This window comes from Alternaria atra, assembly GCF_907166805.1.
Source record: "Alternaria atra isolate CS162 genome assembly, contig: 29, whole genome shotgun sequence".
Taxonomy (NCBI): domain Eukaryota; kingdom Fungi; phylum Ascomycota; class Dothideomycetes; order Pleosporales; family Pleosporaceae; genus Alternaria; species Alternaria atra.
Window position 1 is genome coordinate 457,410 of NW_025091327.1, and position 24,665 is coordinate 482,074.

The 24,665-nt window shown below is 53.2% G+C and overlaps 11 protein-coding genes across 11 annotated transcripts; 6 read left to right on the top strand and 5 right to left on the bottom strand.

Moving 5' to 3' along the window:
- Positions 1-146: 146 nt before the first annotated feature.
- Positions 147-1,000, bottom strand: ALTATR162_LOCUS8445 (uncharacterized protein; the record flags this gene model as incomplete). Its single annotated transcript, XM_043316075.1, has 2 exons — positions 147-871; positions 922-1,000. The coding sequence occupies 2 exons, from the start codon at positions 998-1,000 to the stop codon at positions 147-149; spliced, it is 804 nt and encodes a 267-aa protein (XP_043172010.1).
- A 331-nt stretch (positions 1,001-1,331) lies between these two features.
- Positions 1,332-2,533, top strand: ALTATR162_LOCUS8446 (uncharacterized protein; the record flags this gene model as incomplete). Its single annotated transcript, XM_043316076.1, has 2 exons — positions 1,332-1,516; positions 1,570-2,533. 2 exons carry the CDS (start codon positions 1,332-1,334, stop codon positions 2,531-2,533), a joined length of 1,149 nt encoding a protein of 382 aa, XP_043172011.1.
- Positions 2,534-3,004: 471 nt separating this feature from the next.
- Positions 3,005-4,324, top strand: ALTATR162_LOCUS8447 (uncharacterized protein; the record flags this gene model as incomplete). Its single annotated transcript, XM_043316077.1, has 3 exons — positions 3,005-3,411; positions 3,543-3,674; positions 3,745-4,324. The coding sequence occupies 3 exons, from the start codon at positions 3,005-3,007 to the stop codon at positions 4,322-4,324; spliced, it is 1,119 nt and encodes a 372-aa protein (XP_043172012.1).
- Positions 4,325-4,820: 496 nt separating this feature from the next.
- ALTATR162_LOCUS8448 (uncharacterized protein) lies at positions 4,821-6,620 on the bottom strand (the record flags this gene model as incomplete). The annotated part of the gene is made up of 9 exons (XM_043316078.1): positions 4,821-4,835; positions 4,892-5,118; positions 5,260-5,337; positions 5,393-5,486; positions 6,025-6,041; positions 6,093-6,190; positions 6,319-6,335; positions 6,390-6,472; positions 6,584-6,620. 9 exons carry the CDS (start codon positions 6,618-6,620, stop codon positions 4,821-4,823), a joined length of 666 nt encoding a protein of 221 aa, XP_043172013.1.
- Positions 6,621-7,053: 433 nt separating this feature from the next.
- Positions 7,054-11,810, top strand: ALTATR162_LOCUS8449 (uncharacterized protein; the record flags this gene model as incomplete). Its single annotated transcript, XM_043316079.1, has 2 exons — positions 7,054-9,224; positions 9,272-11,810. The coding sequence occupies 2 exons, from the start codon at positions 7,054-7,056 to the stop codon at positions 11,808-11,810; spliced, it is 4,710 nt and encodes a 1,569-aa protein (XP_043172014.1).
- A 545-nt stretch (positions 11,811-12,355) lies between these two features.
- Positions 12,356-13,314, bottom strand: ALTATR162_LOCUS8450 (uncharacterized protein; the record flags this gene model as incomplete). Its single annotated transcript, XM_043316080.1, has 2 exons — positions 12,356-13,108; positions 13,162-13,314. The coding sequence occupies 2 exons, from the start codon at positions 13,312-13,314 to the stop codon at positions 12,356-12,358; spliced, it is 906 nt and encodes a 301-aa protein (XP_043172015.1).
- A 429-nt stretch (positions 13,315-13,743) lies between these two features.
- ALTATR162_LOCUS8451 (uncharacterized protein) lies at positions 13,744-15,313 on the top strand (the record flags this gene model as incomplete). Its single annotated transcript, XM_043316081.1, has 7 exons — positions 13,744-13,815; positions 13,865-13,940; positions 13,993-14,002; positions 14,052-14,254; positions 14,301-14,378; positions 14,436-15,164; positions 15,219-15,313. 7 exons carry the CDS (start codon positions 13,744-13,746, stop codon positions 15,311-15,313), a joined length of 1,263 nt encoding a protein of 420 aa, XP_043172016.1.
- Positions 15,314-17,099: 1,786 nt separating this feature from the next.
- ALTATR162_LOCUS8452 (uncharacterized protein) lies at positions 17,100-17,954 on the bottom strand (the record flags this gene model as incomplete). The annotated part of the gene is made up of 3 exons (XM_043316082.1): positions 17,100-17,355; positions 17,406-17,886; positions 17,942-17,954. 3 exons carry the CDS (start codon positions 17,952-17,954, stop codon positions 17,100-17,102), a joined length of 750 nt encoding a protein of 249 aa, XP_043172017.1.
- Positions 17,955-18,458: 504 nt separating this feature from the next.
- On the top strand, positions 18,459-19,475 carry ALTATR162_LOCUS8453 (uncharacterized protein; the record flags this gene model as incomplete). Its single annotated transcript, XM_043316083.1, has 3 exons — positions 18,459-18,710; positions 18,759-19,061; positions 19,110-19,475. The coding sequence occupies 3 exons, from the start codon at positions 18,459-18,461 to the stop codon at positions 19,473-19,475; spliced, it is 921 nt and encodes a 306-aa protein (XP_043172018.1).
- Positions 19,476-19,734: 259 nt separating this feature from the next.
- On the top strand, positions 19,735-21,412 carry ALTATR162_LOCUS8454 (uncharacterized protein; the record flags this gene model as incomplete). Its single annotated transcript, XM_043316084.1, has 2 exons — positions 19,735-20,032; positions 20,082-21,412. The coding sequence occupies 2 exons, from the start codon at positions 19,735-19,737 to the stop codon at positions 21,410-21,412; spliced, it is 1,629 nt and encodes a 542-aa protein (XP_043172019.1).
- A 593-nt stretch (positions 21,413-22,005) lies between these two features.
- Positions 22,006-24,330, bottom strand: ALTATR162_LOCUS8455 (uncharacterized protein; the record flags this gene model as incomplete). The annotated part of the gene is made up of 1 exon (XM_043316085.1): positions 22,006-24,330. The coding sequence occupies one exon, from the start codon at positions 24,328-24,330 to the stop codon at positions 22,006-22,008; it is 2,325 nt and encodes a 774-aa protein (XP_043172020.1).
- Between the last annotated feature and the right edge of the window lie 335 nt (positions 24,331-24,665).

The following is a 24,665-nucleotide window of genomic DNA, read 5'->3' on the forward strand; positions in this document are numbered from 1 at the left end:
TCATGCGCCTCGACGACAGCCCCAACTCACGGCTCTGTTTGGGCTAATATTCCCAAACGATTACTTTGTGTAGAATTATGGCGCAGAAGTATACTAAAGAAAAGGCAAAAGAGTAAGTAGTTTCGAATTGACATGAATATGTACATCTATGTAATCGTCTCCCGAGGCGCCTCACCAAATCCAGAGTCTTTCCTCGCGACGTTCTTGAGATCATCTGTGCTAGACTGTAGGCGCGGCACTGGAGCGCCGTTCAGAAACTCGTCCTCGCTCGTTGCATTGGTTGCCCATATCTTGCTGATGCTCAGATCGTACGGCCCTGGTATCCGATCTATCAACGAGATACCCACTGTTCTTACCTTCTGTGTCAACATCTCCCTCTGTGGCTCTACAACCTGCCCATGGTTCGTCCGCACAAACTCGTTCCACTTGATCAAGATTGTCTCCCATTCGCCAGGTGTCTTGGAGTGCAGCAAATGCTGGTGAATATCTGTAGGCACGATCGACTCGGTCTGCACATTTACAAAGTACTTGCGACCGTCCGACTTGAACTGGATTGCGAGGAAGTTGTACATGCTCACATCCCATAGTGATTTGCCGAAGATGGTTGAGCCTCGATCAAGTGTCCTCCATCCCGCATAGCCTGTTCTTTGAATGTGTGGTTGGTTGTGTGGCAGTTGTGTGGATATGGTACCGTGGAAGCGGACGTGTGGGGGTTCAGTTTGGGTGACAGGATGGTAGTCGAAGTTTGCGGTGGAGTAGCCGCCGATGTCTTTGTCGCTCATGCGCTTGCATCGTTCCAGGTCTTCAGGCTGGTTGAAGTGGATTAGAGGGAAGGGCTTGGACGGTGATCTTAGGCCTTCAAGCTTGAGTGCTGCGGAGATTAGTGGCGGCGCATCCAGCACATGCAACTGCAGAGCTCACCGAAGTTGGAAAGGCGCTTGAATTCGTCCAGGCTCCTCTTTAAAAAGCCAGGCGCAAGGCAAGCTGATGTTGGTCGCATGTTGGCGTGAAGGGTTTGTAATATCCAGAGGATAGGCTGTGAAAGCTGCGGGCGCAATGGCAGTCGGACTTCGATGAGCTCACAACGCAATGCACCTGGGCAAATGACGCCGCGGTAGTCTCATCAGAGGCTAGCCGCTTTCGTTGACCATACCAAAAATCTGGGGACTGCTGCATGTGCAAATACATCCCACCACCGCCTCTAACTCACCAAACAAACTCCTCCAATGATACAATAATAACCCGACGTTCCCGACACTCCAACTCGTCCCTTTGCGTGTGCCTCCCTCAACCCACGTTCACACATCTCGCCACGCGCCTTTTCTGCCTCGATGACACTGCAAGAAGCCTCTACACCTCGACGTATTCGAGACGACACAACCCAACCGCTGCAACCCCTCCCACCGTCGTCGCGAGAGTTGGGCGAAGTCACTCCTCCAAAACAGCCAGATGGCGCACCGGTAGCGCAACAGGACCTCAAGTCTGGAAAGTCATGGGCACATTTTGTCGCCGGAGGGTAAGATTACAGTCGAGACTAGATTATGACCTCAGAAACTGACAATTGAAAAGCCTTGGTGGCATGGCCTCGGCGACTTTAACAGCCCCGCTTGATGTCTTGAAGACCCGTCTGCAATCTACGTTCTACCAACAGCATCTCGCCGCAATGCGCACCGCCCGTGGCCTGCCCCCAATCGAAACCATGTCCTTCGGTCGCAGCTCGCTGCTGCATATCCGAGAAACTGGAGAGATATTATGGCAGGTTCCAAAGACAGAGGGATGGCGGGCACTGTTCAAAGGACTGGGACCAAATCTTATTGGGGTAGTCCCTGCACGCGCAATCAACTTCTTCGCATACGGCAACGGAAAGCGGTTGATCAGTACACACTTCAACAATGGTCAGGAGGCAGCATGGGTGCATCTCTGCAGTGCGGCCGCTGCTGGTATCGTGACTGGGACCGCCACCAACCCCATTTGGCTTGTCAAGACGAGGTTGCAATTGGACAAGAATACACATTCGGATGGCCGCGGGCGGCAGTACAAGAATGCATTCGACTGCACCATGCAAACTATACGGAAAGAGGGTGTTCGCGGTTTATACCGTGGACTGACTGCCAGTTACTTGGGTGTTACTGAGAGCACGTTGCAATGGGTGCTGTACGAGCAGATGAAGCTATCGCTGGCACGGAGAGAAGAGCGCGTCATCGCTAGCGGGAAACCGCCAACCGTATGGGACCAGACTGTGGCATGGACCGGCAAGCTGACTGCTGCCGGATCAGCCAAATTTGTGGCTGCACTAATCACTTATCCACACGAGGTCGTTCGAACACGCCTAAGGCAAGCACCCATGGAAGATGGTCGACAGAAATACACTGGCCTCGTTCAATGTTTCCGACTGATCTGGAAAGAAGAGGGCATGGCGGCGCTTTACGGCGGTCTGGTTCCTCACATGTTCCGCGTGGTACCCAGCGCCGCCATCATGTTCGGTACATACGAAGGTGTGCTAAAGTTCCTCGGAGAGAGCAGTAACATGTGATGAGTCAACGGTTTTTGCATACAGGTGTAGATGAGTACAGGATTTGATGCATAGAAACGGCGTTATGAAAAGTTGGGGCCTTGCGACGCATATACGGCGTCTTGTATCACCACTCAGCTCTGATTGAGCATGTACTTGTATAATGTTGGAAACATGGGAGAATATACGACGACATGAAATCTGTGGAAACGGTTCGCGATGGAAGTTTGAGACCAGTAGCAAGCGTGTACAGCTCTTCGCTGAAAGAATATACTCTCTAACCTCTCCGACTGTAATTTTCGCATTTTATCTGATTTTTCTTATTGCGAACTGACCTCTTGTGAGTGTGTAGGTGTAGAAAGCACCACTGTAGGCCAATGGTACCATGTACCTCACTAGCGCGAACTTCCCGCCCGAACATTGACTTTGACATATTGAACATCCTCATCACAAACGCCCAACGCTCGCCCCGAGCATAAACCCCCGCCCGCAATGTCTTCACCAATACCACTCCGAAGTATACGAATGCCAGCGCTCCAACGACAATGCCTCTTCCTGCGCCACCAAACCCTCGTCCGCTCCGCCCAACCCACCATAACCCACCCATCTTCCCGCCGCACCTTCTCCAGCACCCCCTCACGCCCAGCAAAGCGCCGGCAACTCGGTCAGGACAAGGCGCAAACAAGAGCCGCTGCCGAATCCCAAATTGCGCCTTCACCGAAAGTCAACTTTGAGCGTGCGCAACGAGATGCAGATGCTATGGCAGAGGATATTGGGCTTCTGCAGAATACCATTGTGAGGGCGCCATTTAGGGATTTGATGAAAGAGGCAGATGGGATTAGGGGGATTATGGGCTATTACTGGAATATTGTCAAGCACAAGGGAACGGCTCTTTATTCGTAAGTTGGACTTTCTACGGGTTGAAGCTAGAGTGAGAGTCTGAGCAAAGGGAAGAGAGGGGCAGCAGGTTCAGGCTCAAATGAAGAACTGTACGGAAACTTTGATATTGAGAGCTAACATAAATACCCAGACGATACTACTACCGCGCCTGTATCCAAAAATCCGGCTGGTCACAATACCTACCCGTCGATCTCTTCAACAATAGCCAATACAAAACCCTAGCAAAGAGATACTACGAGCAAATCCAAAAAGACTTCGCCAAGTACGTGTCCTTACTATTCTTCTAGCCCCAAGATAATCCCCAAACATGACGGGACTAACATATTCAACAGAGGCAATGTCACCCCTCTGGAGCAAATCTGCCTATCCCCCCTCGTCAAGAAGCTCAGACAACGAATTGCCACCCGTGGCAGCAGAGTCCAGATGTCCTGGCACCTCCACAAATTCAAATCCCTACGTGTAGTCTCGCACCGCTGCGCGCCCTTGGGTGAAGAACAACCAGACTCGGCATACAGACAAGTCGTTGTGCGAATCGCATCCGTTCAATCACTCGAACGATCCACTTCTTCTCTGTCTAAATCTACAAAGTCTTCGTCGACACGCACCGCACCTCATCTCCCTTGGGTCCCAGATGCCGCACGCCAGCGAGCTGAAAAGGCACGTCAACGGAGTCAGAAACTAGAGGATGAGGGCGAAACTGAGAACCAGATTGTCAAGAGCGGTGATGAGTTCCCTGATAACGGAGTGCCCAAGACGGTAGTGGAGTACCTTGTGTTGCAGAAGAGGGTTATTAGGGGGTCAGAGGAGGAGTGGAAGGTTTGGGGTTTCACCGAGGAGTCGACGCCCAGTGTGATTGCGAGGGATGAGAGGTATTGGTCCAAGATGTTGAATACACAGATTGAGACTGCGTAGTTTAGACGACTGAAGGAGAGGGTGGGCGAGAGAAAAAAGATGGAGGGACTTTGTAACCATATTTGTACATATGATGGACATGATGAGGGCATGTGGGCGTGCTCTAGGAACTTTAGGTGTAACTATACATGCTTTGGAGACGCAGCTTCAAAGCTTCAAATCTTCAAATATGCAAATTGTTCCGAGCCTGACATCACGTGGAATGCCATGTAGCAAAAGGATCCACTCGGGAAAGATGGCGCATAGAGGAAGATAATCATGTCATTTGAGCTCTACTTGCCAGTAGCAAAAACGATAACCCAGGTACACACAATCATTCAGTGCCCAGCATTTCACTGTCGCGCATATGCTCGATTCGACCTCGAACTCCGTCCTTCTCTTCATACTGGTACAAGGGCGTATGACGCAAGCTTACGAAAAGCTGTGCCGCTTTAGCCGCGCCGCAGGCGAAGGAGGCCGGCATATCGAGGGGGCACAAGGTAACAGCCATAGAAGACTAGAAACCGTGGACCTGAATCATGGTTAGTTTGTGTTTCGATACAAAATTCACATGATGCTGTGACTCACCTTGATCGTCTTAACATCGAGACCAAGTCCCTCCTTCTTGTCGGTCAAGAAGTCCTGGACGTCTTTGCGCTGATCGCCCTGGAGCTGGACGACTTCGCCCATCTCGGCGTCGCTTACGATGGTGCCATTGCAGGCAAACTTCTTTTTGATCACTTTGAGGATCTTCTTCTGGTCAAACTTCTTGGGGAGACCTTGGACGGTCGTCAGTGTCTTGCGGCCATTGCGCTCTGTGGTGTGTTAGCCGTGGTATTTTTAAAGAATATCGCATGACCTGCGTGAGCGTCTGGGGACATGTTGGGAGGTGCGCAAGTGGGTTGGGTGCGTGGTGAGGACTTTGCATCAGTGTGCAAGGGCGGTGAGAGACGTACGTTGGATACGAATATGAATGTAGTCCTGCTGAGTCTGCTTGACCTGGCCGGTATCTTCATCCGCTTCCGCGAACGGGTCTGCAAACACGTCGTCAGTAGCTGCCTCGCATGCGCTTCGAGTGTGACGTCTTACCGAAGGACTTGAGGTTCTCGATGGACATACGACAGTCGGTGAGCGCGCGTGTAGGTGGGGGGTTGTTGGGATGTGGATGCTGTGGGTAGCGGGACTGGTTGAGCTGAGAATGAGTTTGGGTGGTTTGGTCGTGGTGATGCACAAGTCGGGAGGCTGCAAGTGAGTGTTTGTAGGGTCGAGCAGGCTGAGAGAAAGAGGTGGGGAATGCGGCGGGAGAGGAAGGCGAGCCCCGCCGTGGTCAGTGCGCAGCAAAGGGTACTGGGTGGTGCTTACCGTCCAAAGGCTAATTGGTATGGCGAGCGGAAGGCGCGAATGAGAGAGGACGATGGTGAAATGGTGACACATGGGGTGAGCAAGTGATATGGGTACTACGAGCTAGCCGACAGCTATCGTCGCTTGCTAGGTGAACATGTCGAATTATACAATTACACGGTACAGTGACTACCTGAATACCAGCTACACTTGAACTTCTCGCACGGCAACCTACGACGGCGGAGCAGCAGGGAACGCTTCCGTTCCAGATGCTTGGCCAGATCTGACAGGCGGGGGCGGAAGGAACATGGACGAGTAACTCTGTAGTACCGCGTCAATACGAAGGACCAGCCAGAGTCATGTCCAGGGGCCAAACTTACAACTAGAAGCGACATGACTGGATCTTGGTTAGTTTGATGATCAAGTGTGAGGCAGCGGCGATACATACTGGACATGCCAACCTGGAAGTAGGCGGGAGTTGTTGACGTCTTCTTCTGGTCGGGTGTCTCAGCGAGCCACGACTGGATAGCGAATACTACAGCAACCCTGCATCGAGTCAATAGGGAACGTGGCACAAAAATGAGGAAACTCACCAGCCGATCATCCTGTGCAGCACGCGTGATGTCAGTCATGGATATTGGGCACACCTGCGCGCGTATCTGGGTATTGCCTACTTGTTTCGCGTGAAGATCTGGGACTCGATATCAGCCGTGTAACATGGGGTTGGATAGAGAGCGGCACTTACAGCAGCCATGGGCAGCGTGCTCGAGAGCGTGCTCGCCATGTCGTTGTCATCCTTGCCCTTCTCTGGCTCGGCGTAGGGCACGACTGCAGGTGAAAGCGCGTTAGACACGTGATCAATGGCATTGGAATGTTAAACCGTCAGAACCCCTATGACGGAGAGGCTGCGTCCGGGAGAAGTTCCGCGGCATCACGTACTCAGGTCGGCGCGGCGCATGTCCTTCTTGGAAGCCATCGTGGAGCTGGTGGTCGGGCGGTGTGTTTTCGGTGGCCGAGATATCTACCGTAGGCTGGCGGAGTGGAGATGGATGGAGTGATCTTGTTGCAGCGTGAGGCGTGAGCGGCGGCTGTCTGGCTCTGGTACCGGCCGGGATGTCGTTGGCCCCGTCTTAGTGTGGAACCCATGTCGCTCTGTCGTATTACCGGGTGATCGTCTCCGCTGTTCGCAATCCACGATAACCTCAGACCTCACGTCAATCTCTCTGCGTCCGTCCCCATTGCCCTCACCCGAGCAACACATCAGTCCCTCCTGTCCCCATCGAGAGTGTGTTGCTCGCACATGCCGCCGCCCCAACATCGGCGCCTCCTGACCTCGCCCAGCCCTCGCTCGCTCCCTTGGCCCAACAACTGCATGCGCCTGATACAACGATGAAGTCGCTGTGTGTGCGATGACTTCTCGACCTGGCCCGGGGATTCACGAATCTCTACAGAATCGTGGCAGCGCCCTGCCTCCTCGGTCCCAGGTGCAGCGCCGGCCCTCGAAGCCTGCCCATACGCTCCTTCAGCCGGACTGCATCGATCCGGCCCTAGAGGACGAGCGCCCACCCATACACAATGCTGCCCACGATGCTGCGAGACCTCCCCCAAGGGGGCGTCCGCCGCTATTCTACACCACCATCCCCCCAAATCATGGCATCGAGCTGCCCCTACACTCCTTCCCGTATCAGCCGACGGCGAACCTGCCCCAACCCCCACGCCCTGGCTCCCTGCACCTGAGAGACGCTTCGCTCCAGCGCCGCATACTGCCTGGTGGTACAGGAGTCAAAGATGCGCCCAAACCCGGTGGGCCTGAAGTCGTGGTCCCACCCGTCCATTTTCCCGGTGGGAAGGCCGCCGATCTGTTTCCCTGGACCGGCAACAACCCCGAGGACAACCTGTCAGAGGCGCTAGTCAAGGCAGGCGTGAGTAACAAGCCGCAGATCATGAACGAGTCCAACACCGCCCGCCCCTCCCTCATCAACAACCTCAAGAACAAGTCAGGGCTCAGCACCCTGTCGACCCTGTTCGTCGCCGTACTAGAGAAGAGACAGCAGACCGGTCGCCTCCAAACCCCGAATACCTTCAAGCCTCCGCCGCGACTGACGTTGAGAGACTCGACCCGCGAGCAATGGCTGCACGACTTGGCGAACCCAACAACGGGCCTCCGCAGGCTCAGCCGCACCATACCCCACGGGCTCACAGGCAAAGTGTTGCTGGAACAATGTCTCAACAAGAACATCCCTCTCCCGAGGGCCTTGTGGCTGGCCAAGTGTGTGGGTATCAACGAGCTGCGTGCTCACAAGAGAAAGGGCCAGGCTGGCACTGTGACATGGGGAAGAGGCTGGACCAGTTCGGTCGAGCAGTTCATAGACGGTGTCATTGGCAGTATTGGACAGGGTGACTGGAAACCCCGGATCACGTATGCCCTCCAGCTTGCGACCCATCTCTACAAAGAGCACCTTCTCGACGACGACCACTTCCTGGATTGGATAGTCAATGGCCTGGATACATGCCCTTCCGAACGTCTGTTTATCTGGTTGCTGGTTGTATCCATCTCGCACTACTGGACAGCCGTAACCTGTTGTCGACGCCGCGGCAAGCGCCTTGCCGAGTCACTGCTCAATCAGCTTGACAAGATCTATCTACTTGAGGATCTGAGGCCTTACTTGGCCGTCTTACAGTATCTAGAGAACACCGTCGTCCGACTACTCGCGACACGACCTGCTTGTCTGCTGCTTCCAACTGCGTGGGCTAGATATAGCCCCCTTCTGCGGAAACTCGCCGAGCGGAAAAACCATGCACATGTTACGCAAGCGGTGCGGAGGCTCGAGCTGAGGAACACCAGGCTCTTGCAATCTCCAAAGAAAGTTCCCTCCGCCTCGCAGACACCGGCTGGCCGCGTCTACCGGATACTGGACTCTATAGACTACAACAAGCCAGTGCGCATCGAGGACCTGTCCTGTGATTGCATGAAAATTGTCGCCGACGCTCCACGGTTGATCGGCATCCTTCTTCAGTGGGCATGCACGTGTTACCGAGAAGGGACACATAGGATCTATCTGGCGACTCGACTACTCCGCAGATGGAACCATCTTGGCGCAGACGTGTACGACGGAATCGTCTCGCATCTTCGTGACGTGACCTGGGTTGCGACCGGCGACCCGAGCATTCTCTTCAGAATCGTTGCTGAGCTGGTTCGCTCAAAGACTTTCGCTACCGGACGCTATCTTCAGTGGCTCATCGCTACGGGGTCTACTGGGTACAGCACGGATCTGTCTTCGCCGCATTCCTGGCCGTTGCGCTTGGTCACTGAAATACCCCTCAGTGGGCTACCAGACCAAATCCGTACGTTACGAAGTACACTCCTACGTGGAACCATGCATTCGGCCGAACTGGAACAACGAGCTCTTGGCTACGCCGAGCACATGATATCCCAGACATTGCCTGCCTTGTTCGGCATCTACAGCACTACAACTAAGCCCAATGACGTAGAGCTAGACAAGCTTAGTTCGACAGTAAAGCTTGAGTTGGGCATCTGGTTACGTCAACACGTCGCTCAGTATGCTGAGGTCAGCGCGCAGTAAGTTGCTCCAGTAGGATGATCACGGCCCCGCTTACATTATATAGCATACCTACCAAGGACTCGTCTGTCGAAGAAACCGCTGCGGTATCTTTATTGACGCCATGGGACTTTCACATTGTAAGATCCTACCTTGAGCGCTTTGGAGACCTTGCTATACTTGCGGACATTGTCGGCGTGGCAACTACATCTTTGGATCCTAGTGTTCTCGCCTCTGCTGCGGATACGATCAACTACCACGTCAAAGCCTTTCGTGCTATAGGTGCTTTTGACCCCTTGTTCGCTAGAATCGCAACAAGATATGCTGCCCTGCGGACGGTTCGACTTCCTGACCGTGAACTACTGCTCAGTCTTGCCAGCCTAGCTCGTACGGCGCATGCTGATGGCCAACTCCCACAGCTTCTCAACTATGACCTGAGTCAACTGAACCAGCGGAACTCACTTGTGGCCTGTTCACCAGCCTCCGACAACATGGGTGAGGTCATGCAAACAGGATCCTCTTCCGATGACGAGATTGAACGCATTCTTTCAAGTGGTACCAGTATGGATCAGCAAATGATGGGACGAGTACTCCGCAAGATTGTTAGCAATCTAGAGGAACATCTAGCCAAGGGTTCGTTTCAATTGAACAGCCATCATGCCTGGTTCCATCGGCTGCGTTGCTTCGACGAGCCGACCTTCGATATGGTCGTAAACGAATGGCTGATCTTGAGCTTAATGGCCCAAAGGACTGACACGCTGCGGGTAGCCTTACCCACTCTTGTTGGTTCTGGCTGTATTCCTTTGGCATCTTTTCTGGATACTCTTCGAGCTTGTATCGCAAAGTTCAAGACAAATCCTTCTGAAGGTGGTTTCCAGAGCGCTCTCAAGGGCATGCTGATTACTTTGCCATCTGATGCATTGGTTCAGTCTTGCTCGCCACAAGATGCATATCGGTATCGCCTGGAGCAGCGAAAGCTCTGCCTAGAAGCCGAAGGCCGCTTTACGCGATGCATTGGTGAGGTGATTGGACTTGGCGCAATGATCCCTTCTCAGAAGGCCCAAGCGCAACTCTCAGACTTTCTGCGCAGTAAGCCTATGCTATATGTCCTAAAGCATCGCATCGTTAGCGACCCGGGATGCTTGTTCAAACTGCACAAAGAGGCCTCAGGTCATTACTTCAAGCCGTCATTAGACAGCCTCCTTGACCCTAAAGGTCAGCTGAGGTTGCCGGAAAAGAGCCCCGAACAGCAGGTACTCGCAGTCTTCGCACTTGCTAGCGAGTTATCGTTACCAATCTGCCAAGCGGCCATTGAGCAGCTGTTCTCATCTAGTGCAGCCTCGCTGGGAGGCTCCGGTGAGGCACTCTCCGCGTCTCTTCTGAGTGCCATCAAGACAGCGGTCGAAGAGGATCAACCTTCAGGATTAGAGCTTCTCGCAAGCTTGGATGCTGCTCTCACCGACCAGATTCGACAACATGCCGAACGGGAGATCATAGATGCCTCTGCCTTTTTATGCATGTCACCTACCGTCAAAGCAGAAGAGACTGAAAAGGTCTCGCCGGCAGTAGTGCAAAAGTATCTCACAGTCATTGACCTGACTTCCAGTAAGCGTCCGGAGACCACAGAACAGACTGCTCTGCTTCAAGCCTTAATCGAGAGATTCAAAGGCATAAGCCAGGCTCTTGAAGACGACAGACTCTCGGTTCTAGAGGTATACGCTTGGTTAAACGCCCTTCTTCGTCTAGTGGTATCCCATGCTTCAGCCATGCTGAGCGACGCGACCCATCCACACCAGACCGCTATGATGAGTGCCATGGCTGCTCTTCTCATGCATCCATCTCTGGAACTATATCCTACAATCACTGAGCATGTCTTCGATGTTACAGTGTTCCTTTCTGACTATATCTCGGACGACGTTCGGTTCCACGTTACTCGATTGGAAGGTGCTAGGCTTGCAAGCGATGCACGCTGTGTCTTCATTCTGGGAGTTACAGCGCCAGTCGATGGCTGGCTTGTCCTGGCCAAACCGGTCAACATCCCTCTGACTCAAGCGTCGTCGCAACCACCAACGCCAACACCGCTTCAGAATCAGCCATCTCCATATCAGAGCCCACAGATACCTACCAGTAGTTCTGCAACCCCGCAACAACGCTACTTCCATCAGCAACAACAACAAAGACAGCAGCAAATGCAGGCAGCTCAACAAGCCCAGCAGATGCGCGCACAGCAACAGCAATACCATCAGCATCCGCAGAACAAGATGCTGCCCGCTCAGCTTCAACGAACACCGTCGGGCCAGGCCTCTCCTTCTCCACTCCAGCAAATGTCACAAATGCAGCAGATGCAACAAATGCAACAGCGCGCCATGCAACCCTCCCCCGTCTACTCACAGCGTCCGACTTCTGCAACAAGTCAGGGCCAAACGAGTAGCCAAGGCCAGACGGGTGCGCAGGCGCCGGGCAAGCTGCAGGTCAGGCAAGATAGGGAGATACGACACTATCCGTTCGTACAACCAAGGTGGGAGATTCTAGCTGAATCTTCTGGCAACCCGAACGGCAACGAGACTGCAATCAACTTGAGCCTCTTTGGTGCGCGAAAGGTGTGAGTCCGCATGCACCATATCACTTCTACTTTACATTCATATCCACCAACTCGGTGGACCACCTTCGTTTCGTATATTGTATTCTCTTCCGCTCTTTATCTCATATGTTATTGGGTCCCACGTCAGCTTCTTTTTCGGTTCCAAAGCATGAAGCAAGGCGTTTTCCCGGGTTACTGCTATGATCTGCTCATGACATTGCATTACACCGGAGTTTCTAGTGGAAAGGATTTATTTGCATATAGCGTTATGGGATCACATAGGGTATTATTTGGAATTTGCATTGCTGTGGGACATACACGGCATGGCGTTAAGAACGGAAATGCGATATGCGGGGTTTGTGTATAGCCTGAACGTGTTGCTGAGAGGGCTGAAATGAGGTGTATAGATCAACTGAATGAAGAAATATTTTGATGATTGCTTCTCGATGCAATGCATGCTTGAAGTGACTTTGATGGTATGTGACTTTGTCTTATCTTCAAGCCTGGCATTGCCATAGCTGCATATGGTTCATAACCCGCACATCATGTGCTCTACTTCTCGTCACACCCTTACGCACTCTTCCCTGTAAGCTTCTCACAAGCCTCCTTGTACTTCGCCGCAGTCTTCTCCACAATATCCGCCGGCACTGCGACGCCCTCCTTGCCCTTCAACCCGTTACTTGTTAGCCAATCCCTCAAGAACTGCTTATCGTAGCTAGGTTGCGCCTTTCCTAGATTCTTCTCCCACGACTCTTTTGGCCAAAACCTCGAGCTATCCGGCGTCAAAACCTCGTCAACAAGCACCACCTCACCCATACCATCAACGCCAAACTCAAATTTGGTGTCAGCGAGGACAATACCAACCTCCTCTGCGCGGTCTGCAGCAGCACTGTAGATGGCCAGTGAAAGCTCCTCAACACGCTTCGCAGTCTTGTCATCGCCAATCAGGCGTCTAGCTTCCTCGGGACTAATATTCTCATCTTTACCGCCTACTTCCGCCTTGGTACTCGGTGTCCACAGTGGTTCTGGTAGCTTCTGGCCTTCGATTAGTCCCTTGGGCATGCTGATCCCGTTGACGGTTCCGGATTTGGTGTACTCGGACCAACCCGATCCGGTGATGTAGCCGCGGACTATGGACTCAATGGGGAGGATGCGCAGACGGCGGACTTGCATGCTGCGGTCCTTGAGGTAACTTTGGTCCTGGATTGCGGGGGGGAGGTCCTGGGAGAGGAAATGGGTTTTTAGGCCGGGGACTTTGGTGGGGAGATAGTGGAACCAGTAGATTGACATGGCGGTTAGGAGGGCGCCTTTTCCGGGGATGCCCTGGGGTTTTTTGTTAATCAAGTCTCTTGAATGTTGGTGAGTGTTTTATCTACATTCTCCATGATCACGTCGTAGGCTGATATACGGTCGCTGGCGACGAACAACAGTGTGTCATCGTCGATTGCGTATAGATCGCGCACTTTTCCAGAGGCGACTTTGGGCAGCTTGCCTTGGATATCGATGTTGGTAATTGCTTGAGTCGACATTTTGTTCCAGTGAGTTGATTCTCTGGAGTTGATGTTTGGTGGAATGACTGTGTTTGGTGGAGATTTATGCCTGCGCCCGTGTCGAGTATTTTGTGCCCTGCAGCGGGGCCGTTGTGGCGTTCACGGGGAACGTGTGGCGGTGCGGAGTCCGCGATGTCAAAGGTGCACGCGACCTTGATCTTTACGATCGGTACTGCAGTCTTCGGGACTACTCAGAATCTACATATCTAGACATATCCAAGATCCGAGTGACGTGAAGTTATTTGCTACTCGGGCTTTGTTCGAGAAGTTGCTGCTCCTGCCTAATCAGCCGCATGCGTAGCTCTGTTCACGCCTTACTTCATTCGACAGCCTAGTCGCATCACCACACCTCTGTTGACCATCTCTCCATCAACCTACATCTTCGCATCTACGTCGGATCATCTCTCAATGTCTTCAGTTCAGTTTACAGCGCTAATACGTCTCCCGTTCATACGGGGTGACTTTGAAGATCCTCCACAGGTAAAGTAACTTCCATCTGGTCTTGAGGGATCATCTGACCATCGCACAGGCACAATGGGATGCCGAGAGAGACCGCCAATTATGGAAGGTTATATCAAAGTCTTCGAAGACCAGTGACTTGAACTGTAAGTGCTCCTTCACATAAGCCTCCTGAACTTATGCTGATATATAACGTAGGGGTCGAGTTGTATGTATATGCATATCGCGCAATGCATCAGCCTCGCTGACTGTAACAGAGCCGACAAATTTCAAGTCCCCCCAACCTTTCTTCTTCAGCAAGCAGCATGGTTGTACGAGCGGCATCTTGATCACGTTCGCAATCAGATGAAGAAGGTCAGCATTTCAAATGCTGTTCCATCATCGTCGCCAACTGGCGGTAGCACTATGACCGGTGTTGGTGGTGTTGCGATGCGGAGGGGTGGTAGTGCCGGATCTGGAGGTAGGTAAATCATTCACTATTGGTTGATATTACTGACAACAAGCAGCTGGTAGGACTACATCTGCGCTGGCTGGACGATCAAGGGACAGTCCAAGCCTACGCAGTGCAGAGGTAACGACGCCAGGTAAGTACATTGACAAAATCGATGGATTTCATGGTAGACACATCTAACATGACCCAGCGCCTCCTCTATCTAGGACACCATCTACGACCACAATTACTCAGTCTCGAACGAATACTCAAGCGCCAGCTCGAACGCTGTCCACACGCTCTACTCAACGCCCTAACTTGACTAGTCGGAGGTCTGACGATCGTGCACACACTCCGGCCGCACCGCCCAGCTATCGGAATGATGAAACGGCCTCTCCAGACATTCCTGACTCCTCATCTTCGAGCTCATCATCGTTGTCAGATACTGATCATCCAGCTCATCGAAGTCAACTCTTCAAGCGCCCACCGCGTTTCCAGCAGAAGAAACCTCGAGATCTCTCCACATTCGAGGAGGGTGATGGAACCCAGGAGATTGATGATTCGGGCTCGCATGAGCCGAGTCTGCCCTTCGCAACTGCAGCTAGACCCCAGCCCAGCAGTAGCAAGTATGCACAAGATACACGTTTCCGTACCACTAGCAAACCCGAACAAAAGACTCTACAAACAGATCGCGCAAGGAATGCTCCACCCACGAGACAGAAGTCCATTGACGTGCAATCACTTGCGACTAACGAGACGGCGTCATCAATGACTAGTTCCGGTGGACCTCATTCAGCAGCAAAGAGCCCCATGAGCCCAGCGTCAGATCATCGTGCAGCACTAGGCCGACTCGGCAGTCCACGGCGCGGAGGACTGCGATCCAAGGTGGAAGGCAGTGAGGGCACGCCTAGTATGGGCAGCAGCTTCAGCGACATTGATGGTGAGTCATGGTGTTACCGTCCTTTAGATTGATACATATATTCACATTGGACAGATGCGGGTATCAGTCAATCGGCCCTAGAGGAAGCGCTGTTGAGTAACATGCAACATGGGAGGATGAGCACGCTTAGTCGCATGTCGAAATGGTAGGAAGAGTGAAGGGTATCGAGCGCAGCTTTCAGGGTTAGAGTAGGATTTGTTCTAATATCACTGCGACTGGTATTGTGAGCTGCTTTCAAGTATATCACTCAAGGCTGCAGTCTTGGCGCTAATTTATGAACCCCGATTGCTACTCGACCTCCACTTCAGTACCAACATCCATACTACTCACTGGTGTTAGATTGAATATTAAAATTTCTAACGCGCTGGCTACTTATCCTCAAGCATCCATCACAATGCCACCCCTACCCAACATCCTCATAACAGACCATACCACCTCACCTCCAACAACCACGCGCTACATATGCGACAACAACGACATCACCTTTGAAACTGCATACATGCAAGTTAAATCCCTTCTCACCCACCCAATCTGCCCGCACCACCGCAACCGGTCCAACTGGCCCTGCCGCCCATGCGAATCTACCTTCACAACCAAATACTGGTCGTGTGCTACGATCCTCCTCGACTACTTTGCCGATTTCCACCCCATAGATACCCCGCTCATGCAGTCAATATGGTTCTATCTCTTAGACATCTGGCAAGAAAGCGCATTATACCTCCCTTACGAAGAGGTGCTGGAAGAAGCGCAGGCAGCTGGGACTGTTGAAGTAGCGGTACGAGGCGCGAATCGTGCTAGGGCATTTGAGAAGAGCGTTAGGGACACGATTTCTCTTCTCGAGGTTACAATCTGGGGACGCAGAGTTTCGACGGGCGATCAAGTGATTTATGATCCCAGGGGTGAGGCGTGGTGTCCTGTGGGCGAGTACGAGACGGGACCCTGGGTCAGTGGGGTGAAGCCGTGGGCACAGTTTTTGGGAAACGGGGGTGTGGGTGTTGTGCCGCCGTTTTGTGGTGGTGGTGGTGGTGCTGTGGATGTTGCTGCTGCTGCTGCTGCTGCTGCTGCGAAAGACAAGGATAACGGAAGTGGGTTGTTGAAGAAAAAGAACACAACGAGATATATCCCCCTCCCCGCTATTGGCCTCATGAAATCTCACACCCAACGCGCATATACACTCGCTACACAGCTCTTCAACAAACAGGACGAGTCTGATCTTCTCACTACTTCTCTCGCGGACTTCGATGCTCATACCCTGTCGATGCCTTCCTCGTGCAACGAATCCCATTCGTACACCTCGAGGATCACGGGTCTAGAAACAAGATATACTTTGTCGAATGGCGCGCCGCCTGTTATGAGATATCCTGGACTGGGCGATCCCCAGATGGTGCTGAGAGGGGTGACGGATTGGAATTTGCTGGATGAGTGTGTGGCAAGTTGTAAGGGGGTAGAGGCTTACGTGCCGGTTAGTGGTGGTGATGAGTCGGGAGAAGAGGAGGGGGAGGAGGAAGAAGACGAAGAGGATGTGTTTGACTTGTGGACTGTGGTCGAGAGAAGGACAGTGGAAGAAGCGGGCAAGGTGTTGGATCTGGGGGATATGTTTGAGACATGGTGTGGTGTGGATGAGTTTTGATGTCGTTGGTTGATTTCCGGGTCAGAGGCGGACGCGCAATGCATGTGCAGGCGCATGACAAGAATCCTTTCCGTGAACTTTTAGCAGTCTAAAGACACATTCATCAAGGTGCTCTTTGTATACGAAGTTACTTTTGCTGTGTATGCATATGGACATTACTAGCATTAACTCATTCGCACGCTATAACAAGGTATTATGTTCGTGCATTATAAAATCAAATCATGGATATCGTTGCGTAAAAGATCAGTCTCCCCTCTACATGGCCTCTCTTCGATCTCGTCCTCCTTTTCCCATCGTGTACCGGTCTACGGAGAGTAGTCCCTAGTCTTACGCTGGGATTCGGTGTCAATGAAGCTACCTCGGCTGCGGTTTGACTTGGTAGAGCGCGTTCGGCGCATGCTGGAAGAGCGATCGCCTCCGAGACGGCCACCGAGACAGAACATGACGGTAGCTAGGAAGTAACAGGCAACGGCAGCCCAGGTGAAACCCATGAGGTATCTTCCGATGCGTGCTTCGTTACCGGCGGAACGGAAGGCGTCGCGACCCTTGACTACCCATGCACTGGTCAAGTTAGTATACATGGCAAGAAGTTTCGTCATGGGTAAACTTACGTCATGAGAGCTGCAGCGAGCGCCTGGAAGAATAGAGCGATAAAGGCCATCAAAGAAGAGAGGTATCCTCCAAGACGGCTACAGAGGGCAAGTAGACCGGAGATGAGAGCCATGGCAGCGAAGAAGAGAGCGATCAGGTAGAAGGCAAACATGAAGCGAGACAGATAGAAGTACGTGTGTGTACCAATAAACTGCTCAGGAATGCCTTGCTGGGTGCCAAAGTTGCGGGGCGGGTCAAATGGCAGCGCTGGAACGGGTGAGCCGCAGTTGGCATTGTTTCCCGATGATGGGTCGGAGCCGCAGATGGCAAAGAAAGTCCATCGCGATGGGTTTCGTGCGTTGGGGATGCCATTGGTAGAGGCCTCGAGGAAGTAGAACTTGTTAAGAGGAGCCTTATTGACGCCGCCAGTGAGGATGGTCAGGAATTGGAAGAGCAGGCCACCAGCGACGAGTATCAGCGAGCCGAAAGCGAGAAGGGGTCCTGGGTAGCATGTTAGCAGGCGCGCAGCCAAAACAGGAAGTGACGGACGACTTACTAGCCACTGCCATTGTTGGTGTCGCCCAAAAGAGGTGTCGTCGCAAGGGTGGTTGTGTATTAAGATTAGGATGCACGATAAAGGTGCTATTACAGTGGGATGATTCGACGTGGCTAGCTGCGTGTCAAATGCGCAACGAAAAGAGGCCTGGCAGGCTTGTTTATGAGCGCTGGCCAGCGGTGACGTAGGCGAATGAATCGGCGTCGTCAACTAGCTCCATCATCGCACAGGGTTACGACACTATCGCGCGCGCTTTGCATCATCCCGAGGCTCCTCGACACACCAAAGGGCCCGCGGCTTGCCTGCAAACGTGTTGGCGGATGCAACGGATCGTGACGGTGCGAGTTACTGAGTCTCCAAGTGTGTGATGCGTGCGGCATCACATGTTGAGATGGGTGATGGATGCAGGGATGGCTTCCTTGCTCGGATAGTAGCGAGATCTGCTGCGTGCCTGCCATCGAGCTCGGGCAGCAGACAACAACACCCTGCACCGTTCGTGCCTTGGAAGCACACCACCATGTCGACTGCTGTATGGCCCCCCATCGACGATGCGCGTCTCGCTCATGAGCAGGCGGCGTCGCAAGCGCGGGAGCTTGAATGGTTGCTTGTGCAGCTCCGCGAGACGTTGCAGTCGCTCAAGGCAGGCCTGGAAGAGTGCGCTGCGCTGCTTGCGCCTTCAGAGAATGGCTCGACGCTTGTGCTGACGTCGGTACGCTCTGAGAGTCTCAAAGGCCTCATTACGCGCATTGGCACGCGCATCACAAAAGGCGTATGTCTCTCTCATGTCTGTTCTGGTACAGCAACTCACACCGCGCAGAACGTGAAGCTTCGGCTGGCAAGCCTCCCACCACCAAAAGGCTCTCTGACATACGACCTCGCCATATCCTCAGCACCGCATGCGCCTACGCTCGTCGTGCCCCAGCTTACCTCGATTCGAACATCCATCAACAGCTGCCTCGACGTCATCGACGTGGCTACTTGGGGAGGCGATGCTACCAATGCCAACTTTGTCTCTGGACAACTGCAGCTGTTACACGACCATATACTGGAAGCGCAAGCCGCACTCAAGGGCTACTCGGACGTCCAGTCGCCGTGGTGGGAAAACCCTGTAGACGACAAGGTAGGCTGCACATGCAGGACGAACGTGGGCGTCACTGACAATCCACAGACCTTCGACCCTCCACTGCCAGTGAATCTGTCTTTCCATCTGTTCGTCTTCGATGCCGCCCTTGTGCTCGAAATCCGCACTCTCGAACCATACAATGCCAGCGACAACACATCGCTCACCGGCTTCAGCATTCGCAATACCTTTGCATCAGCGCTAGGTGGTGCAAGAGCACCTGCACACGATGAAGCCGATCGCACTTTCAAATACAAGGACCACGACGTTCGCGTCAAAGAGAAGATACGGGTGGAGAGCCAAGACCCTGCTCTAATCTCCGCCTCAGCAAAGCTCAATGCCCTTGGACACAGTCTAATGTTGAGCCGAAAAGCGCTCAACATTGTCATGGGCCGCGACGAGCAGATGGACTAACTCCGCGCAAGTTTGACAGCAGTCAATTGCACCATCGGCTATTGGGCGGGACCACCACTCACATGTCGCCTTTTTCCGCGGGGATGCCCTTAGTGCGATCGCGCCATATCGGCTCGTCGCTATCGGAACAAATAATGTACACCCGCATTATCAACGCCGCCGAGGACTTATCGCCTCGACGATTGTGTCTACTCATATTATTGCCCCTCCTTCCTGGCATTCCAAGTTGTTGCCATTTTATTCCACATCACACTTCAACATGGCTCCAGCACTTCTTACCGCGGTTGACGCCACATCCCACATTCACCTTATAGTAGGGTCCAACCCACTTGCCGGCGCACGATGCGCACGATCAATAGAGGTTGGTGCCAAACCAATACTGCTTGCGCCCGAGGACTCCACACTTCACTATGGTCTCGTCAAGCGAATTGAGGCGGGCGAAGTAAAATGGCTAAAGCGGAGTTTTGTAGAGGAAGACTTGACCACACTTGGAAGGCCAGAGGTAGACGGCGTAGTAGATGCCGTGTTTGTTACTGCGGGCGGTAAACATACATCAGGTAGGCCACATGCCCTATACATTCCAGGCTTCTCTCTAACTCGCCACAGCAACCCACATCTCAAGTCTTTGTCGGAGACTACGCATACCAATCAATGTCGCCGATGCACCGAACCTGTGCTCCTTCACCCTCCTCTCAACGCATTCGGACGGCCCTCTACAGATCGGTATCACAACATCTGGCAAGGGATGCAAACTCTCCGCAAGGATACGGAGGGAGATTGCGGCGTCGCTCCCACCGCGCCTGGGCGATGCGGTGGAGAGGCTGGGAACACTGCGGCGACGCATATGGGAGGAAGACCATGCAGCGGAATTATCGCAAGACTTGGAAGCAGAGGAGGAGGACAGTGGTCAGCCAGCGACATTCAACAAGCTGATCCTGGAAGAAAGCAAAGAAGCAGCACGGGGACGTCGCATGCGCTGGCTATCACAAATATGCGAATACTGGCCTCTACGCCGTCTTGCAGGTATCACAGACGCAGACGTCGATATGTTATTCCGCGAATTCGCCAGCAGTATCCCCTCGAAAATCGGGCCAACTGCCACCACTCCTGGAAGACGAGCAGGTCGTATCATCCTCGCAGGTTCCGGCCCTGGCAACCCCGACCTCCTTACCCGCGCAGCACACAAAGCCATCCTCTCCGCCGATCTGATTCTCGCCGACAAACTCGTCCCCGCACCCATCCTCGACCTCGTTCCCCGCCGCGCAACCGTCCACATCGCGCGAAAGTTCCCCGGAAATGCAGACAAAGCGCAGGAAGAGCTCTTGGAGCTAGGTCTGGAAGGGCTCAAAGCTGGCAAAGTTGTCGTGCGGATAAAGCAGGGCGACCCATACATCTACGGTCGTGGCGGCGAAGAGTACGACTTCTTCCGCGAGCACGGCTTCATACCCAGTGTCCTACCTGGTATCACAAGTGCCCTAAGCGCACCCCTCTTCGCCGCGATACCCGCCACGCACCGCGGTATCGCAGACCAAGTGCTCATCTGCACCGGCACAGGCAGAAAGGGCGCGCCCCTCGACCCACCAGAGTTCGTAGCGTCCCGCACACTTGTCCTCCTCATGTCACTCCACCGCCTATCCGCTCTAGTCGAAAGTCTAGTCGGCAAAGCGTACCCCTCAGACTTGCCTGTCGCTGTACTGGAACGAGCTTCATGTCCGGATCAAAGAGTCATCAGGACGACACTAGAACATGTCTGTGCTGCTGTCGAGGAGGAAGGGAGTAGACCTCCTGGCCTGTTGGTCGTGGGCAATGCGTGTAAAGTGCTCATGAAGTATGAACAGAAATGGATTGTGGAGGAGGGGTTCCATGGACTAGATAACTTGGGTGGGGATGGCGAGTTGGAGATTAGTAGGCTCACTGAGGCGGCTATTGCTGCATAGTCCAGTCGTTTGAGATGCAAATATTAAGAATTTCCACACTTGACATGCTTGAAAATGTGCAAGTAAAAGAAAAATACTATAGTTTCCAATCGCATCATGATGTGTGTGTGTGTGTGTGTGTGTGTGTGTGTGTGTGTGTGTGTGTGTGCATTGATACTGTCATTCCCCGTGTACATTTCATCGTCCATGTCGCTGCTATTCAGCTCTCATAATTACTGGGCCTATATCTTTTGCCCTTTCCGTATACACGTCATTACCCCCCATAAGAAGCGTAGCCTGTCTACAACCTCCTAGTCTATGTCAAAAACACCCCCCACTATTACCATGTAGTACTATACATTTCCCTTTTACGTTGCGTAAGATTCGTTCTATTCCAAAATCATTGCGCCAGTCGTCCCAAATGCCGTGAATCCCGTAAATCCGTGATGCCCAAAAAAGAAAACGCCAATGCTAAAAAATGTGATCTTGCTGTGGAAAACTCGATGTAGAATACGAGCGTGATTGTGATCGTAAAGGTGCGTTACGTTGCGTTGTTTCGTGTACGACCGTTGCTGTCAGATATCGAAGAGACAGAGCGTATATGTGTGTGAGGCTTAAGCCTGGCTCGTCCAACTCTTCCTCTTACTGTGTTGCTGTTCTTCCCAAATGACCAGCTCGCGACCACTTCTCTCACCACCACGGTGTACGCGATCGATACCGAGGTGCTCAAGGCCGTCGCGTCCTACGTGGATACCAAAGCCATAACGGATCTTGTGAGGATCAGTGTACGAGTTGTGCTTCTCGTTCTTGCGTTCTTTCCTCGTCTTGTCGCCCAAGGCAGGTTCGGCAGCCTCTTCGCCACGCAGGTCGTTGCGGGAAGGACGGACGAGCGAGAGGGCGGATTGCGCCCACGTGCGCTCGGCGTAGGTGGTACCCATCAGCCTTGCAACAAGTTCGGGCTTTGTCTGTGGACGAGAGAAGGCGCGGTCGGCAAGGATGGGGGATTGGTATACCCAGCTGATTATCTCGGCGAGTGTGTTGCTGCGGTGAGGCAGAGCGGCTCGGCGACGACCTGGTATGAGGGCGAGGAGGCTGAGGCCATACAAGGCGAGGAAGAAACAGAGGGCGTAGTATCCTGCAAGCTCCGCTGAGACACGAACGACGTCTCCGCTGCTCCAGTATTGTGTCCAGAAGCAGCCTCCAGCGAGAACGGGAAGGGTGCTCGATGTCAGCGACACAAAAGATAGGATTGCCGTTTGCCAGTGCCTGTTATCGAGCGCTGCTAGAGTGACCGAGAAAGGTAGGCGACAGGCATAGTCGACTAGTAGAGAGGCTTCAGCGGTGGCTCCGCCTTTCGAGGAAAGCGCAATGTAGGGTTGAAGTACACGGAGGGAGTAGTCGAGAGACAAAAGGGCCAAGAAGAGGAAGTTGGCGATCAGTGCGGGAATGAAAGAGTAAAGGAAGTTCGAAGCCGAGAAGCCATCTGCGCCTGTACGAGCGAAGACTTGGGGCAGGAATCCGAAGCGAACAGCGTCGTTGACGAAACTGACAACCAGGAAGGCAATCAACAACACAGCAGCGATGACGATCCATGCAATGACCGATGTGTCTTTCAGATACCATGGAAGGAATCTTAAACGCACGCTTGGGTTGCGGATGTCGGTGCGGATGGTGAAATCATTGCCTTGGGCTGGCGCAGAATTGGTGCGCTCTGCTCCCTTCTCCGTGATGCGCCCTTCTTGGACTGAGAACCTCCGGATTCCAGCACCCTCTTCGCCAATACCATAGAAGACATCGCTAGGCCTCTTTGTAGTCGTCCAGTATCCAATGCGATCTGCGCGATTGCTGACAAGGTGCCAATCGGCTTTCTCGAAAGTCTCGGAACCGTTGTAATCGGTGAGATTGTTCGAGCGCTCGAGAAGCGAGACGATGTCGGCAAGTGATCGGGGGTCCCATTTCAGACCGGTTGGATTGAGGATCAGGAAGATCAGCAGGTAGAGCAGGGCGATGATAAGAATAATGTAAAGAACAACAACGGTCCAGATGACGCCTTGAACGGCTACCCATCGCCAGACACTGCGCCCTAAATCGTATCGCACGTTGAAAGCAGAAGCAAGAAGGGGTATCGTCCAAGTAAACAACCATGATATGATGAAGAAAGCTCCGACGCCGGGGTGTCCGGAGCGGATATGCTCAAAATTTGGCCATACAAACTGCATCGGGTACAGTCGGAGGAAGACGGCTTCGGATCGCTTGTGGAAAGAGTCTGAAGCCATTGAGATGAAAGGTATCAGGCGTTGGACAGCCACCTGGACCTGGATGAGCCAAAGGAGCAAGAGCATTCCAACTAGGGTTGGAAGGTATTCGAAGACGAAGTAGCGGTTGTCCCCAAAGGCATTGTAGTCCCATAGACCGTTGCCGCCATTACGGTTTGAGTAGATGGCGGAGAAGATTAGTGCAGCGAGCATAAGAATGCATAAGAAGATGAAGGTGCCTAGCCAAAATGGGCGAAGGATGGCTGGGAGGAAGTGGAGGGGCGCGTGTTGAGTATGTGCTAAGAAGACGTCGTCCTCTGACCGACGAGGAGAAGGTGACTGCTGTTGCCTGTGCTGTTGAGATTGGTAATGTGGATTGTAAGGCTGTGTGGTAGCCATAGGTGCTGGGGCTTTCGCAAGCGGTGTGGACGACTGTCTCAAGGGCTTCCGCGGTATCTGTTGTGACATCCTTTGCTGTGTCCGTTGTTCTTGGGCCATGTATCCCAAGCCATTGTCGTGGACGATCCTATCGACGGGATAGTCATCTTCGTCGTCCTCAGGTCGAACCTCTGGATATATCCTCGATCCTCTAACTTCTTCGTCCCGAGTAAGCTGGTCGATAGCGAATCGAATATACGGCGTGGTGTCCTGGCCTGGTGTGGTTGCCTGCGATTCGGTATCCATGTTGGATAGTAACTGGGACCGCCTCGCGTCTCGCGTGTCTGGTCTCGACTCCTCGGCAATAGTAGACACAGCGGGTGATTGAGGGCGTTCGTGGGTAAAGGAAGGCTGAGGCTGCTGCCTTGGGATACCGATGCCGTGTAGAGACGTTATTGGGACGTCAGTATGTGGCACCAACTGCTCATGACTTTGCGCTGGTGTTCGGTGGTGGGAGGGCGGTGTCTGGTAGAGAGGCTGTCTTTCTTCGCTCGAGCTAGACGCGTGCTCTGACGCGCTATAGTAGCCTTCCGAAGCAGCTAATGAGGCAGCAACGCTCTGCTGTGAGGTTTGGTGAGATA